Raw genomic sequence first — 12,466 nt, forward strand, 5'->3', positions numbered from 1 at the left:
CGTAACATCACGTTGCCTGAGATTGCAATTTTGGTCCCAAAACCGTACATCGTTCAGCTGTACTACGGCGGGAAAAAAAGCATGTTCCCCAGGTTAACATGCGCCCCCCTCTGCATTGCACCGCGCCCCACTATTTGAGAAGCACTGCCTTAACTAGTTTGACCAAGATAATAATAACAATAACATTGTGAAGATCGAATTTGAGTTATGAAAGGCATTACCTAGTCTTACTATCATCAACATAATCACAATAATGGCGTGACAGAAAAATAATCTAGCGCTAAATTAGTACAAATATTGCTCCTATGAATATGACAATATGAAACAATGAAAATAATTGTCAGTGAGGTGTATGCTATAAAATTTGAGAGTAATATATTCAGCGGAGAATTTCCTCTGAGAATTTTACATTGGATATTTTACTCTCAAATTTTACTCTGTTTACTGGGACCAAATATAGTATTGCTTGAATAAAATGAAATTTACTGTGTAGGTTTTATTTCCAGTACTGTTTGTCTTCTGCCCGCAACCTGGGCACCCTTGCATCGTCCCTCCGTTCTTATTCCTAAAGTAGTCGTCCTGTGTCCCGTCTGTCTTCATTCTTTTAAAGCACATCCGTCCTTGCATTTCATCAGTCTAAATCTAGCCGTAAAAACAAATTTGTCCATACAGTACATGAGCCCCTTGGGTCCAATTGCTGTGGGTCTTTACGTTATTAAATGTTTTAAATACTATCTATATTATAAACACAGGGAGTTGCTTTTTTAACCCCCAAACAACGCAGCAATAGTAACCGAGCGTACCGGAATCTTTCTCAGACTCGTGTTGTCACACGAGGCAAATTCACAGATGGAGTCGGACCGGGTCACGCTGTAGAAATGGGTGTATTTATTGCACTTCATCCCTTTCCACAAATTCAATGCAACATAAGATGCTTATTTTGGCTCTCAATTGCTTCTTCACATAGCATGTGTATTGCTTTCAATTTTGCTGACTTTGAGTCTTGTGCTCTCTCTCTCTCTCTCTCTCTCTCTGTCAGTTGAATTATCAGTTAAAGGGACAATATACACCACATTTCAAGATTTTATTCTGCTCCAAGTGCACATCTTTGATTCTATACACACAGTATATGACCTGCTTAGTCTGTCCTTCTTAAAAAACTTCTTGTCCCCATCTCTGCACAGTAATAGAAATTACTTCAAATCAAGCTTTTTCTTTTTCTTTTTATTACTTTAACCTTCACTCCCACGACAGTTGCTTAAAGTTCCTCCTTGGCGGCGCTTCTCTCCTTCTTCTCATCTTCTGCTTTCATGGCCTCCACGTACTTCCGCCTGTCATCATCCTCCTCCCCCCCCCACAACAAAAGATTTATTTTCAGCCAGGGTTTTATTCACGTGGGCAAATGGGACATTTACCTTGATTCTGTCTTTCGCAGCATTCTTCATCTCCTGGTGAACAAAAGCAAGCAGGGCTTTCAACTTCTTGTCGCCAGTGTAAAACACTGCCTGGGAAAAAAAGGAGCTTATTGTTGCTTTTATTTAGGTAGACTTCGACCAAAAAGTCTGACTTCGATTTAATGTGACTGATGTTGGCCGTCTGAATTAGTTTCATTTCATTACTGGTTTTATTTGTGAATGTTTTCTACTTTCTGTTTTTGATGGCTTAATAAAACTCTGGGCCAGAGCTGGAAAGAGGTCGCTTTTGTGGACAAAATATTTTGAAACGGATCTTTCGTGGCTGCTGTTTCCTATTTGAGTTTGTTGACCCTTTTAGTGGTTTGATTTTGTTGGGCATCAACTTCCTGTGTTTGTTTTCTGAATACGACTTATATGGAAATGTAAGAAACAGTTTATGACTTGTACGTGGATTTTTTTTTTTATGAGTTGGTGGTTTGATTTTTTTCTCTGTTGTTTTGGGACAAGGGTCAAAGGATCAAACGAATTTTTGTCAAAAAGGACCTTAATTTGGATCTCTTGTGCCTGGCTGTTTAATGTAGGATGCTCAGTTGTTATATTGGGTAGCCAAGCAAAATCCTTGGCCTTCAATCTTCTTTAACTGGCTGTGCATTTGAATTCACCAGCAAAGCTCGTTTTATTTTGATACGCCTTTCTACTTCATATTTTTGTTTTCTTGATAGGACACACAACCAGAGCTTGTATCAAGCGGTTTTGGTAAAGAAGGGACATTTATTTGGATCTTCTGACTGGCTTTGTGCATTTGAGTTTACCCATTAAGCGACGCTTTTACAAGTTTTATTTTGGTAGGTTGTGACTTCCTGTATTTGTTTTCTTGATAGGATGTTCAGTCGGAATATTGAATTCTGTGACTGATAGTTAACATTTGACTTTGTTCAACACTGTTAATTATTTAATTTTGATATATTTCTACTTCCTTTGACTCTCGTTCAGAGCCAGCCAGCATCAACCAGCTTTTTTGCCAATAATTCCGATCCGTAGTGAGCGTGGAGTGGTGTGGTGTGTCGCAAGCGATGCAAAGGTAAATGTGACTCATACTCTCTCTGTGTAAAGGGCAGGGAAGAGACAGAAGGATGGATAGGCGCGCTGCACCGACATGTTGATGTCGTTAGCAGACGCGTCGATGCGAGCGACCACCACGTCGTCACGAGCCCTGAAGGCCGCGGCTAGCTCCTCCCACAGGGGGAACACCGCGCGGGACGCTGGACTGTACGGCACGTCTGAAGTACACAAACAAACAGGCCACTTCATTAGGTTCACCACTACATATACTGAATACAGAGTAATGATTCAGTTATGAATGTGTATAGAAAAATGTGATTTTGCGTGTGTGTATGCATGGTCTGTGTTTACGTGTGTATGCGTGTGTATTCTTACAAAACAGGACAAACACAGTCCGGTTAGGGTTGAAGGCAACTGCCTCAAAAGTGCTTCCGACCAGTTCCTTTACCGGACGCTGGTCCCATCCTTCCGGGATCGGCTCACTCTGCATCTTGGGCTGATACAATACAACTTAATGCGTATAGCACATGTCATAAAGGTTGCAACTGTAACAAAGCGCTTTACACAGATTAAAACACAAAGTAGCACATGCACACACACACACACCCCCCCCTACGCAAACACACACACACCTACGCACACACACGCTCCCATTGATTTGTGTTACATATCAATGTCACACGCTGTGTGTACGGCGAATACCTTTGCCTTGCCCTCGAGGTAGTTACGACAAAAGGCCTCAATGGAGTCAGCGTCCGGCTTGGCTGAGGGCAGCTGGTAGGTCACATGGTTGGTCAGATTGACCAGTCGCACGAGTGGAGCCTCAAAGTCCCGCACACGGAAGTACTCCATCAGGCGGCCATTACGTGACTCCCACACATCCACCAGTACGAACAAAATCTTAACATACACGTAGAAGAAGTTGAGTTTGTGATCTTTAGTGTGCGTGTGTGTGTGTGTGTGTGTGTGTTTGTCACCTTCATCCTGAAGACCTCGGCGGCGGCATTGAAGGCGGCTTGCAGCTCGTGGAAATCGGCTGAGCTTTTGTTGACAAAAAGGAGTGCGTGGTTTAGAACGGGCGATGACAGGATCTGAGTGGCCGTCTGATGAATCAATAAATTTTGAATTATATGACAATTTTACTTTGTTTTGTACTTCAATTTTAATCTGTCATTTCAATTTCTCCAAAAATATATTCATCTTTAATAAATTATTGTGTTATACTGTTTAATATTTTATAATAGATCAAAATTAAATCATAATGAAGTGACCGAATTTAAAATCATTTTTACTGCAACATCTTTTTCTTAGTTTTTTTTTTACATTTTATTTGAATGGTTTTGAACTGAGTTGCTGCCATTATGTGTCCAAAAGTGGAACTGCAGCACTCGTCATGCTCGTGTACCTTTCCGGAGTATTCCGTGACGGGCTGCATCTGATAGACGCTGACAAAAGTCATCAAGTCCACTTTGGAAGTTTGTGGCGTCATCTTGTAGGCCTGAATCAGCTTTGTCTATAGAAATACAAACATGCTGAAAAAATAGAACCTTCAATTTGAGCAACAATCAGGATAACTAACGGAAATGACCATGGTGGCATTTTTTCCACACCAGCCCTGATCTCTTTAAGTCTAATAAGAGATATATTGATCCAACCAGTTCAGCGTTTTCACAAAACGACGTGAAACCCATGATGAGGCAACATGTATGTACGCACACACGCATGCACACACTTAGCCTGGCTTGAACATGAACACACACATGGCAGCTTGCTTGCTTCTCTCATTCCAATTCAAAGAGGACAGTTGGAACATATGAGATGTTTGCAAGTCTGAAAAAAATGTCAGCTAAAAACAACATGATTGACCCTTATTTGTAACCCACTTTGAAACCCTGACACTAGTTAAAAACCCTACTGTTACGTTATTGTGTGATTAAATAACGAGAGAGAGAGAGAGCGGTTAACTGGCTTGTTAACATTTACTATGACGACTCATGTTTTTCCTTACAACCCCACATTCCTGTAACAAGTCCCCTGATTGGCTGAGATAACAACATCAACTCTGATTGGTTATATTAACCTTTACACAACATCTCCCCCTTTTAAGTAAGAAACAACATCAACATGACTTCACTTCCACATAGGAACATTGATCATAACAGTCAGGAACTCTTTTCACACAATCACAAGTCCAGTCGTTTGGGTGGACATGAATGTCTGCCTGAGCTTGTAACATAAGCAGCATTTGGCTCTGCTGCAGGTTGATTCATCCTATAGGCAAGTCAGTTTCCTGCCTGTTGGTTGGAATGGATGCTGACTGCTGGGTAGCTCGCAGGTGTGCGCAGTTTCTCCTCAACAGTCCATCCTCTGTTCTGACTAGGTATGATCTGGGGGCGTCTGTCTTCTGCACAACTGAGTGCTTTCTGTAGCGATCCATACGTTCTGGCCAGGATGTAACTCCGGTTGACTCTGTGTTCTATGGCGTCTGTTATAATATTCCACTTGTTTCCGTTTACCTTGTGTGTCTGTGGTCCGGAACTGTTTAATGTTGGGCCAGCGTGGACGCAGTGATTCGGGCACTTGTGCGACTGTGGTCCTGAGCTGTCTTCCCATAAGAAGTTGGGCTGGAGAGTATCCATTTTCCAGAGGGGTAGCTCGATAACTAAGCAACGCTTTTGCATAGTCTCCTCCCTCTTTCCATAATCCCTTGACGATGGCCACTGCCCACTCAGCCTCACCATTGGCTTGTGGGTATCGCGGACTGCTGGTTATGTGAGTAAAGCCGTACCCACTGGCAAAGTCCTTAAAGAGTGAAGCAGCAAACTGTGGCCCATTGTCTGACACGAGCACCACCGGAACTCCATGTCGAGCAAAGATGTTCTTTAGCGCTGCTGTGACTGTTTCAGCTGATGCTGCATGGAGGTGTGCCACTTCGATGTAGCGAGAGAAATAATCTATCACTACCAGGTAGATTTTCTCTTTCCAGATGAACAGGTCAGTTCCAACGCGTTGCCACGGTCTCTCTGGCACAGGGGTTGGTAACAGGGGCTCCCGCTGCGTGTGCCGGTGTTTCACACATGTCTGACAAATTCCCACTTTGTTTTTAATTTCATTTGAGAGTCCTGGCCACCAGACTGACTGACGGGCTCTTGCTCGGCACTTTCCTATCCCTTGATGACCCTGATGGAGGATGTTGAGCATGTCATCTCTTAAGGAGCTGGGAATAACGATCCTTTGTCCTTTCAGGAGCAGGTCACCGGACATAGAAAGATAATTTCTCGCATACCAGTAAGGTCCGATATCAGCTGGAAGGTGAGTTTTGTCAGGCCACTTGGTTTGACAGTACTGTCTCAAAGTACTGCAAACTGGATCCTCTTTCTGCTTTTCTGCGAGCTGTTGCAATCTTACTTCCGTTGCTGGAAGACACTGTCTGATGGAGTCCACGAAGATTTGAACATCCGCCTCCATCTCTTTCTCCTCCTGTGTGGCTAAGTGACTCACTGGAGCTCTCGACAAAGTGTCTGCCGCGATGAGTTGCTTCCCTGGCACATGCACAATGTCATAGGTGAACCTTAACAGTCGTAGTCGAAATCTCAAGACACGGGGAGGAAGCTCATCCAGCGCTTTGCAACTCAGCAAAGGGACCAATGGCTTGTGATCCGTCTCAATTGTGAAGTTCATCCCTAGCAAGTACACCTGCAGGCGTTCACATGCCCAGGTTACTGCTAGCGCTTCCTTCTCAATCTGAGCATATCGTTTGTCAGCATCCGATAGCTGTCTGGAGATGAACACGACTGGTTTCCAGTCTCCACTCTCAGGCTGTTTCTGGATCAGGACTGCTCCAATCCCAAATGATGATGCATCAGCTGACACACGCGTCTCAGCATAAGGTGAGTAAACAGCCAGGACTCTGGGTGAGCTCAGTTCTGGTTTTAGCTTCTGGAAAGCTTCTCTTTGTGGTGTCCCCCAGCACCATTCTGTCTTCTCTGACTGAAGGACCGTTAGGGGCTGGGCATATGAGGACAGATGAGGCAGGAACTTGCCCAGGTAGTTAGCCATGCCCATCACTCGCCTCACATCAGCAACGCAGGTGGGCTCTGGCATCTCCAGAATGGCTTTGACTTTCCCTGGGTCAGGCTTAATACCTTCTGTTGAGAGGCTGTGTCCAAGAAACATTATCTTGCTTTTGGTAAATTCACACTTGTCCCTGTTCAAAGTTAGACCCGCCTCACGAAGTCTCCTCAGCACCTGGTGTAGTCTAGAGTCATGTTCAATTTGGTCGTTCCCATACACTAATATGTCGTCGGCATGGCACACTACACCTTCACAGCCCTCTAGAATTTGCGTCATCCTCCGCTGGAAGTGTTCTGGGGCTGAGGATATTCCAAACGGCAGCCGGTTGAAACAATAGCGACCGAATGGAGTGATGAAAGCAGTCAGGAGAGCACTATCTTCAGTCAATGGAATCTGCCAAAACCCTGATGTGGCATCCAATTTCGTGAAGATTTTTGCTCCCGTCAGCATTGCCATTGAGTGATCCACGTTTGGCAGAATGATCCTCTCCCGCTGCACCCATTCATTCAAGTGTGTCATGTCCACACACAGTCTCAGTCTTTCTTTTGACCTTGGTTTTGGTACCACGACCAGGCCAGCGCACCATGAAGTGGGTTTTGTGACCTTAGATATCACCCCCATGGCCTCCATCCGATCCAGTTCTGTCCTCACCTTATCACGTAACGGGAGAGGAACTCGATGTGGGGCGGACAGAGCATATGGTGTGACCCCTGGTCTTAGCTCAATTTTGTATGGCGTTGTCAGTTTCCCCAGTCCTTTGAAGACTGTGGGGTAACACTTTACAAAATCATCTCCCACCTGAACTGTGTGCATACGCTTCACAAGAGCCAGAGCTTTAATGGCTGGAAGTCCTAACAGTAATTTTGACAAATTGTTCACCACATAGATGTCTTGTTCAGTGTGTCTATTTCTCACCTTCAGTTTTCCTCTGAAATAATAATAATAATAATAATAATATTCCCTTTATTAGTCCCACAATGGGGAAATTCGAGATTCGAAACCAGGCCTCCTGGGGAGACTGGGTCCTGAACGCGGCGCCTTAGACCACTCGGCCATCCTAGCCTTTTACCTCCAAGGGCTGCCTGCCCGAGCCGTACAAGGGAATTTTCGGGGGTTTCAAAGTCCCATGTTTGTCTGTTGAGTAGTGGTGAAACGGAATAGCTGTGACCCCTGCTCCAGTGTCTAATTTAAACTCTCTGGTTTCTCCATTTAATTCAAGATGTTCTGTCCATTCATTTTCAACATCGTCCATTGCAATAATAATTTCTCCCAAAAAGGTGACGTCAGAGTTACACTCCGTAGAGTCATCTGTGATGTCATGGACGCTGCCAGCTGACCGACATTTCCGGGCAAAATGTCCTTTCTTTTTGCATTTGTGGCATTCAGCATCTTTAGCGGGGCAGTCTTTCCACGCGTGGTTTGTTTTATTTCCACATCTCCCGCAGTTCACCTCTTTATGCCTATTTCCTGATTTGGGACGTGCGCTGCTCCTGTCTCCTTTTGAGGTCCTCTGGGTTTTCCATTTTGTAGTCATCACATCTATGTTTCCCGACTCGCTCTCATTCCTACTGCCACGCAGTACCGGTTGCTGCCTCTTTATTTCTTCACTGTGGCGCACTCGGCATATTGTCTTTTCAAGTGTGAGATCCGGGTCCATCTGTAATGACTCTGACAACTTTGCATCTCTTAGACCAACAACAATCCTGTCTCTGATAAGCTCCTCTCTTAGTGCTCCAAATGCACAGTGTTCTGCAAGACTATGGACAGCAGTGATGAATGATTCTGCACTTTCTTTCGGCTCTTGATTTCTTCGATTGAAACGTGCACGCTCAAAAATTACATTTTTCTTGCTCACACAGTGGTTCTCAAAGGCTTGTTTCACATCTGTATATACCTTCTTCTGCTCACTGCTTAAGGGCAACACGCTCAATATATCTTCAGCTTCATCTCCTAGAGTATACATCAGGGTGTTGACTTGGTACTCTTCCGACTGTTTATCCAAACTTGATGCTATTCTGAAACGTTCAAACCGTCGTATCCACTTTGGCCATTCATTTGCATTGCTGAAGTAAAAGTTACCGGGTGGAGCTAGCTGGACACTGCTCGCCAGTGCTGGAGGGTTGTTGAGCATTTTTTTTTCTTTTTAATGATAGCTTAAACGGCACCTTGGTTCGTTGTCCTTCTTTTTAGCTTTATCGGCCGCCTTCTCGCCTGTTTACGTCTCCCCCGACGCACCTTCGGCGAAGTCGGCTCCTCTCTCGGCCTTCTAGCCTGGCGTTCGCGAGCCACCGTTAGCTTCGAGCCTAATGTAGCCACCCGATCGTCTCGTCCGGGCAATTCTTCTCATGGGAACGTATCCTCCCGCGATTCACGAAGATCCCACTCCTGACACCATGTTACGTTATTGTGTGATTAAATAACGAGAGAGAGAGAGAGCGGTTAACTTGCTTGTTAACATTTACTATGACGACTCATGTTTTTCCTTACAACCCCACATTCCTGTAACAAGTCCCCTGATTGGCTGAGATAACAACATTAACTCGGATTGGTTATATTAACCTTTACACAACACCTACTATGATATTCTCGTTTGAAACCCACATTTTAAACATAAACACTAATTTAAAATCCAAACTGGAATTTGAAAGCCACATTTTAAACACAAACCCACTGTCAGGATTTGTATTTGTTATTTTTGGTTTAGTATTTGGTTTCATGTTTTGGCCTTGTTCCTGTGTCTTGTCTTGTCTTGTCTATTGTGTCCACCTGTGTTCGTTTACCCAAGTCCTTGTGTTAACCAATCCGGTCCTTCCAACCCTCCGTGTCTTGTCCAGGTGCTCCTCGTTGTCTCGTCAATTTGTGTGTATTTAGTTCCTTGGTTGCTTTCAGTTCTTGTTGGTTCATTGTCATTTTCACTGTCATTGTCCCTGTCGCCTGTTCCTGTCGTTGGTTTCCTATCGTTGTCCAGTTTTTCCAAGTTCCTTGTTTGCCAATTGTTTTCTGTTTATTAAATACCCTTTCAGTTACCCCTGCCTGGCTTCCCTGCGTTTGGGTCCTCACCTACTTCAACCCGGACCATGACACCCAAGTTTGAAACCCAAATTTGAAGCCCAAAAACTCATTTGAAACCCTACTTTGAAACCATAACCCTAGTGAGACCCATATATGAAACCCTAATCCTAATTTGAACATTATCTGTGCCACGCTTACAAAGTGAACCCTCAATCAAAACCATGAACCTTACCTTGAACCCCTTACCCCACTTTCAAACCCAATTTAGAAACCCTACTTTAAACCCCATGGTCATCCATTCTGAAAGCACAATCCTAAATTCCCTTGCTACTTTATTAGCTCGGCCAATTTCGTTGTTACAATCACCATACTTTCCAAAAACATTTTAAAATATGTTTTTATTGTGATTTGTGGGTACCTGTTTAAGAAGCAGCACAACATCAAGTGTGACATCATATTTATGGATGACGTCATCATTTTGCGTCACGGCAAACCTGACGTCTGGGAGGTTGACAGCGGTCGAGTAAAACACCTGAACGTACTCGCTGTCCAGCTCCTACACACACACACGCACACACACGCACACGCACACGCACGCACGCGCACACACACTTAATAATGACCTTATTAATGAGCGGTGAGCACAGAGCTGGCTTGACGGTCATCACCTGAAAGAATCCGACCACGACGAACTCCTCCTCTGAGCTCACCAATTGGCTGAGATTGGCTACGAGGTCGGCAGCAGACCCCGCCCTCCTTTTCAACCACGTTACGATGGAAGTGGAGCTCTGAGGAACTTGAATCGCAGGCCCCCCCCCCAAAAAAAAAAAAAATTTTTAATGCAGGCCGTCAGGATGAAAAGGCAACATCTTTATTAGACTTGACTTCTTGGGATTTCAGGCAAAAAAAATAAAAAATAATAATAAATTCATTGCATTTGAACCCCGAAGTGTGAGTTTCTTTTTGTTTGGTGGTAGGAGGGGGATGGGGGATTGTGTGGGTGTACGGGTCCGGGGGCGGGGGTCTCATGAGTGTTTTGGTGGAAGGCAGTCAACCTGCAGAAAACCAACCCAAGTATTTTGTTCTTGATATTGTCAGGAATCGTAAATTTTTTTCTAGAACAAAATAGATGTGATTCTAAATTTTGTGAGTTTAAAAAAATACATATTTTTACGGTTCCAAATAAATAAATAAATAAATAAAAACTCTTTAGTTGGAATATGTCATATTTTTATTTTTTTTTATACTTCCCCAAAGAGCCCAACATTTATTTTCTTCAATCGGCTCAATAAAAAAATTAAAGATGTCTATTTTTTCTTTTTTGAGGGAGGGGGGGGGGTAGTTGGTAGCAAAATCTCTTACAAAAAAAAACATGAAAAATGAATTTTAACAACCGAATATTTTTGTGGTGAAACTGAACTTCAACTCACCAGGGCAGGATACAAAGTTTACTTTCTCTCCAAAAAGGTAGAGCCTAATGTTTGGCGGTCCTGTTGCGTTCAGTTCTTTGGCTAGCTCCTTGTCTTTCGTCACATCCACAGTCGCAAACTTGATGTCCGAGTCCTGAAGATCGATGGCAGCTCCTTGAAAGACTTCTGACAAATAACGGCCGTCTGCGGACAGTGGAACGTCTGGACGGGGACAAGCATCAAAGATGATTTGAGTCTTCAATGAAACCAATATTCATTTTTTTTCTACCCTTTGCATTTTTCAAAAACATGTTCTAGTCTATCTTATCATTCATGTTATTGCAAGCAAGAAATGTCACAGGTTTGGACAACAGACTGAAAAAAGAAATACTGCCCAAAGCACACCACTCACATCTCTCTAACCAGCCATCTGATTGGCTGAGCCTGATAGGCTCAGGACTCTTTTTATGTTATTTTTATTTCTTTTTGGGATATGAATGGCATGAGAGATGCATGTTTAGTCTTAATTGTATTTCTTTGTTTCATTGTTTGCTTGCATGCTGTTCAGTGGGAAAAAAAATCAAAGATAATTTTTAGACTTCATTGAAACTAGTGTGCATGTTTCCAAATTCGTTTATCTGTAACAAACTGAATGTACGTGTTTTCGGAAATCATAGATGATTTTTTTTCTCTTCTTTCAACAAAAATGATTGTGATAGAACATCGAGACAATTTGGGGTCTTCCATGACTCTAGTGCAAGCTTAGTCATAAACATTGAAGACTTGACAAACCGAAAACAGTTTTTGAAAACATCAAAGACTATATCAATGACCCTGAAAAAAGAAGTCTTCAACAAACTTAACAGCATTTTTTTAGACAATTTTGAGTCTTCAATTAAGCTAGTGTTGGCATACTCCCACCCCAAAACACTTAAAGTACCAAAATGTTTTGTTTGTACAATTTTTGGCAATTATATTACACTTGCACTGTTTTGAACCCTCACTTGATACCAATAATACTAATAAATACTACAATGAAGTAACAGTTACGCCGTTGAAGAACTGACAGAAGTGAACCAGTAGCTGCTTGTAGGTGCTCAGCGCTCTGTTGAAATTCGCCTTGTCCAGCTGTAAAATTCCGTCCTTCTCTGGGAGCGTTTTCACGTCCTGCGCGCAAGCAGCGAGGCAGAAGGCAGCAGCCACCAACAGCACCCACAGCAGCGGCATCGACGGTCTCTCCATTGTTGCAAAGTGCAGCAAGTTGGGACGGGTGTGCCCAGGGGTGAATGTTATCAAGCCTGTCTTGTCGCTCATTAACTTGTCGTTATCTGAGCTATGTCATTGACGGTTGTTCTTATCAAGACAATTGCTAATAGTTGCCTAATGCACTTTGCCTAACAAGGTCAAAATGGAAGAAGAAACACTTTTACTAATGTTGCCTTTTCAAATGGTAATGTCATGTATTTCCATGCGGTCTAACATATACAACTCATT

The 12,466-nt window shown here is 43.3% G+C and overlaps 1 protein-coding gene across 2 annotated transcripts; it reads right to left on the minus strand.

Annotated features, from left to right (window-relative positions):
- Nucleotides 1-868: 868 nt before the first annotated feature.
- LOC148331840 (protein disulfide-isomerase) lies at nt 869-12,217 on the minus strand. 2 transcript variants are annotated; one of them, XM_088303062.1, is made up of 11 exons: nt 12,040-12,217; nt 10,994-11,194; nt 10,232-10,359; nt 9,982-10,119; nt 3,883-3,990; nt 3,455-3,580; nt 3,180-3,377; nt 2,853-2,973; nt 2,514-2,695; nt 1,416-1,505; nt 869-1,342 (listed from the first exon to the last, which is right to left on the minus strand). In XM_088303062.1, exons 1-11 carry the CDS (start codon nt 12,212-12,214, stop codon nt 1,259-1,261), a joined length of 1,551 nt encoding a protein of 516 aa, XP_088159188.1. In that variant the 5' UTR covers nt 12,215-12,217; the 3' UTR covers nt 869-1,258. The 2 variants fall into 2 exon arrangements, with proteins under 2 accessions (XP_088159188.1, XP_088159186.1); XM_088303060.1 differs by having other exon boundaries at nt 869-1,345.
- Between the last annotated feature and the right edge of the window lie 249 nt (nt 12,218-12,466).

The sequence above is a fragment of the Idiotropiscis lumnitzeri genome, chromosome 8 (assembly GCF_059441095.1).
Source record: "Idiotropiscis lumnitzeri isolate Australia: NSW breed Sydney's pygmy pipehorse chromosome 8, RoL_Ilum_1.0, whole genome shotgun sequence".
NCBI classification, from domain to species: Eukaryota; Metazoa; Chordata; class Actinopteri; order Syngnathiformes; family Syngnathidae; genus Idiotropiscis; species Idiotropiscis lumnitzeri.

Coding starts and splice junctions, on each gene's coding strand:
- LOC148331840 (XM_088303060.1), bottom strand. CDS start 12,214: ATGGAGAGACCGTCGATGCCGCTGCTGTGGGTGCTGTTGGTGGCTGCT. Junction 3,991..9,981: donor TTGTGCTGCTTCTTAAACAG/GTACCCACAAAT, acceptor GTATTTCTATAG/ACAAAGCTGATTCAGGCCTA. Junction 3,378..3,454: donor CCGAGGTCTTCAGGATGAAG/GTGACAAACACA, acceptor GTGTATGTTAAG/ATTTTGTTCGTACTGGTGGA.